We start from the raw sequence: 4,655 nt of genomic DNA, 5'->3' as shown, positions 1-4,655 counted from the left end.
CTCTTTCTGCCTGACCTCAGTGTTACACTGTCTATTCAGCTGACAGGCACTGCGCTTTTTACAAAAAAAAACTTGTGTGTTTTTGTCTCGGGCCCGGGATTGTATAGTTTTGAACCTCTGTGCTGTAGGCGCCCTGTGCGAGGCTGTGGTCGAATGAAAGGGTTAAGATGAATTGAAATTCCTCGCGAGTTCTGAGCGGCGTCTCCTAGTATCGAGCTCAGAAATGTGTTTGTGAAAATCCAGGGTTTTGTCTAGTCTAAAAAAAGGCTAAATCTACACCGGTGGCCCAGTGTAAAAATGTTCATTCTTTGGGGTTTCTGTTGGAAGTGAATGAGGCTGAATGAAGTTACCGGGATCCTATATTTGATCTACTCAGTTGTGTGAACTGACAGAGCTGCTGTTGCATTTGTTCACTGGAATTCAGTTGTTTCGGCTGGTCTTAAAGCCAGCGATCACTCGCCAGCATACACTCTCCAACAGCAAAACCATTTCGGCCATCCAGGGAGATCTGATTTGATCTGACCTGGTGTGTTGGGTTTCACACCTGGAGGTTATGAAATGACTGAGCTAATATGAGGCGACTGGACATTGACGGGGTTATTATCAGCGGCCTACGGGACATCACTCCCACCCCTTTCTCTGAAATTGTAACTGCGCCACCCTAATTAGATAATTTGTCGACGTTTCTTTTATTTCTCACGGAGGAGGAAGTAAACCTATCTCAACAGCAACCCCCACCCTCCCCACCCACACACCAATCATAAAGCACCGTCCTGTGGCTTGGGAGTGAGAGTTGGGGTGGGATGGGGGGCATGGAGTCGCTCAAAACGATCTGCAGTGTGAGCCTGAGATTCTTCCTCTCGCTCCCGCAGGCTTACCCCTCCCGTGAGAGGCTAGATAAGGATGGACTTTTAAATAGTGGCTAGTCTTGAGCAGGTTGATATAATTGTTACAGCGCAATAAATGCACTCGATTGTCCCGTTGTGTGTACCTGTGTGTGTTCTGTGTATTTTTTACATGTGTGTGCGTGCGTGTGTGTACATGCGTATTTATGCGTGTCTGTGTGTAAGTTTGTTTGAATGTGTCTGTGTGTTTGAGTGTGATTGTGTGTATTTATGTGTGTGACTGTGCGTGTGTTTGGGTGGATCTGCGTCTATGTTTGTTTGGGTGTGTCTATGTGTGCGTGAGTGTGACTGTGTGTATTTGTGTGCGTGTCTGTGTGTTTGAGTGTCTGTCTATGTTTTTGTCTGTATATTTGTTTCAGTGTGCCTGTGTGTGTTTGTTAGAATGTGACTGTGTGTATTTATGTGTGTTTGTGTGTATTTATGTTTGTTTGTCTGTGTGTGTATTTATTTGTGTTTGTGTGTGGGTGTGTGTGTATTTGTGTGTGTGTGACTGTTTGTGTGTGAGAGAGACGGGCAGGCAATTCCCTGCATTTTAAACAGTCTCTTGTTGAGAGGAACTTGATCAGCTCTCGCTCTTTCTCCTCGTCCCTTGTTGGTGTGTGGGATCCTATCAATAAGAGCTCACACACAGGCCTTAGATGTGGGTTCATTATCTGCCATGATAAACAATAAAACAACCCCCTCCCCCCTCTCTCTATGCTTCCCACCCCACACACAGGGTCCAGTTGAGCTGCTAGCCCGGGAAAGCGAGTTTAATCGCAAGATTTTCCTCTCAAACAAATCGTCGCTCTGCAGTCACTGGACCATTTCTGAACGAACAACTTGAAATATCTGATTGCAGAGCGAGAGAGACCCTCGATTTATCACAAACCCATTCAAACCGACACCAGGACCGAACCTGACGCCCGATTCTGGCTGAGGGTTGCCCGTTCTGTCCCAGTTTGGGGTCGGGGAGAGTTATCAAAGCAGATTTGACGCGCCTCAATTCAAGCCCCAGTGACGGAATTCAATACTGAGTCAAAGCCAGAGGCAAGAAAGCGAAATTTTTCCGAAGTCCACCTGGTCCTGTCCCTGAAGAGAACAACGTGTGTGTGTGTGCGTGTGTGTGTGTGTACATGACAAATCAGAATCCGTGCTGGCTTCACATTAAAACCGAAATGGAAATAAGCCCCGAGGCGAAACAAGCAAACACTCGATTTCTGTGAAAATGTGCAATTTCGCCGCCGCTTCTGTTGTGCACCGCAACCGCCCTTCTCACTTCAGCGAGCGATTCGCCTGGTCTTAATCCTCCCAAACCGTGTTCAAAATAGCAGTTTGAAACTTTTTGTCGTGCAGCGGGATAACGCGGCGTCCCCCTTCCACCAAAAGCCGGTAGTTTTTACAGGAACACACAGGAGGGGGCTGGTTACTGATACTTTAGGATTTCTTTTTAATTGAGAAAATATTTTTAGATAAAGTTGTCCATAATTTAAAGCAGACAGTTTTTTTGTTTGTTTTGTTTTGTTTTGTTTGTCCCATGTAGAACATGCAATGTGGCAAATTATAATTTTTTTTTCGTTTTACACACAGCATGCTGCTGTAACATTAACCGAAAGTCAACAAAGTCTTCACAACACGCTCGGGAAACACACGACAGGAAATGATCGGCGGTGTTGCGGTTTTAGAAGCGAATGTGTGTGTGTGTGTGTGTGTGTGTGTGTGTGTGGGGTGGGTGGGTGGGGTGGGGGTGGGTGAGTGGGGTAGGGGGGCGGGGGGTTGGTGTGGAATGATCATAAAAGTGCATTATTGTCTTATTCACAAACTCGGTTGACTTTTCCCACCGTCCGGGAGCACACGATCTCGCCTTTGCCGATTGTCCAGAGAGAGGCGCAGACAGCGGGCCGAGTCTCAAAAGGAAGCGTGTGGGCTAGCTGCATTACTGTAGCGCCGTCAGTCGATTTTGGAGCGGATTTTTTTTGGGGGGGAATGGGAGGGTGGTCTCTGGCATTCTGTGTGTGTGTGTCTCTCTCTCTCCCTCCACTACCTCCCCACTCCCCTACCTCCTCCATTACCTCTCCACTCCCCTACCTCCTCCATTACCTCCTCACGCCATTACCTCTCCACTCCCCTACCTCCTCCCTCCATTACCTCTCCACTCCCCTACCTCCTCCCTCCATTACCTCTCCACTCCCCACCTCCTCCATTACCTCCTCACTCCATTACCTCTCCTATCTCCTCCATTACCCCCTCACTCCATTACCTCTCCATTCCCCACCTCCTCCATTACCTCTCCACTCCCCACCTCCTCCACTACCTCCTCACTCCATCACCTCTCCACTCCCCCACCTCCTCCACTACCTCCTCACTCCATCACCTCTCCACTTCCCTACCTGCTCCATTACCTCCGCACTCCTCTACCTCCTCCAAGACCTCTCCACTATTCCACTCACGAACTCCCTCCCCTCCACCCTACCACCGCCTCCTTACTCCGCCCCCGCTCCTCTTCACCCCCCCCCCCCCACCCCGCGTGTCAGTGCACGGCCACCGACTGCAGAGCCGCCCCAGGGCCGCTGAGTGCCTCCCCGGGGCTCGGGCTCCGATGGCCGCTGCTTAGCTGCGGGGATCCGGGGCTGAGAGCCGCCGCCACCGTGCCCCCGGACAGGAGAGCCGAGATGGGACCGGACAGAGCGTTCACGGCTCCCGGGCTGGCTTTGATGGGCACCGGGATAGCCGGCAGGGTCTGACCGACGTGAGGCATGGGCTTGAGGGGCACGCCGTAGGGGCTATAATCGGCGGATCCCCCGGGGACAGAGAGAGGGGGGTGAGGGGGAGGTGGTGGGGGTGGTGGAGGGGGAGGAGGTGGGGGCGCAGGGGCGGCTGTGTCCATCACACTGGCGCTGTACATATGGTGCCAACCGGTGCCTAGGCTTCCCCCTACCGAGGTGAGGGGCATGGGGTAACCGGGGGTCAGAGGCTGGACGGCGGAGAACGCCAGACCGCTGGCCATCACGTTCTTGTATTCCCGGGCGATAATGTTCTCGATGGCGAATGGGTGCTTGAAGCTGCTGCCCTGGGATCCTGCCATGCCGTACGCGGGTAGTTGGGCCAGGGGACTGGCGGAGACGGCCAAGGCGCTGAGCCGGAGCTTGGCTTGATGCTGGAGGTAGTGAGCAGCGTCTGGTTGCTTACCCACAGCCAAATGGTCCGCCTTCAGAACCTTGAAGCGTTTGCGGCGCCTTAGGAAACTGCCGTTCTCGAACATGTCGCCACAGTTCGGGTGCAAGGCCCAGAAACTGCCTTTGCCCGGTTGGTCGGGCCTCCGGGGGATCTTAATGAAGCAGTCGTTGAAGGAGAGGTTGTGGCGCAGAGAGTTTTGCCATCTCTGGGTGTTCTCCCGGTAATAAGGGAAGCGGTCCATGATAAACTTGTAGATCTCGCTGAGTGGTAACATCTTCTCCGGGGAGCTCTGGATAGCCATAGCCGTCAGCGAGATGTAGGAGTAGGGTGGTTTCTGGTCGCTGTAAGTGTTCCGGCCTGGGCGAGGCATCGTGACCGCATCGAACTCCCAGAGTTAGCGATAGAGAGAGGGAGAGGCACTGTGTGTGTGTGTGTGTGTGTGACAACGGGCAACACACAGGCAGAATTTTAAAAAACCGTTAAAACTTCGGCATTTTAAAATTATAAACTTCTCTCTCCTCACACACACACGATACACAAAAAAAAATAAAAAATGCTATTCACTGATCCGTCCAAACTCAAACGAGAGCCCAG

The 4,655-nt window shown here is 51.8% G+C and overlaps 1 protein-coding gene across 1 annotated transcript; it reads right to left on the bottom strand.

Moving 5' to 3' along the window:
• Positions 1-3,414: 3,414 nt before the first annotated feature.
• On the bottom strand, positions 3,415-4,431 carry foxb1a (forkhead box B1a). The gene has a single exon (XM_048617255.1). It carries the CDS (start codon positions 4,429-4,431, stop codon positions 3,415-3,417), a length of 1,017 nt encoding a protein of 338 aa, XP_048473212.1.
• Between the last annotated feature and the right edge of the window lie 224 nt (positions 4,432-4,655).

The sequence above is a fragment of the Rhincodon typus genome, chromosome 36, assembly GCF_021869965.1.
Source record: "Rhincodon typus isolate 14 chromosome 36, sRhiTyp1.1, whole genome shotgun sequence".
NCBI lineage: Eukaryota > Metazoa > Chordata > Chondrichthyes > Orectolobiformes > Rhincodontidae > Rhincodon > Rhincodon typus.
This window is presented reverse-complemented; position numbering and strand designations above follow the sequence as displayed.

What these genes read in the sequence shown, in the direction of transcription:
- foxb1a (XM_048617255.1), bottom strand. Translation starts at nt 4,431, where the DNA reads ATGCCTCGCCCAGGCCGGAACACTTACAGCGACCAGAAACCACCCTAC.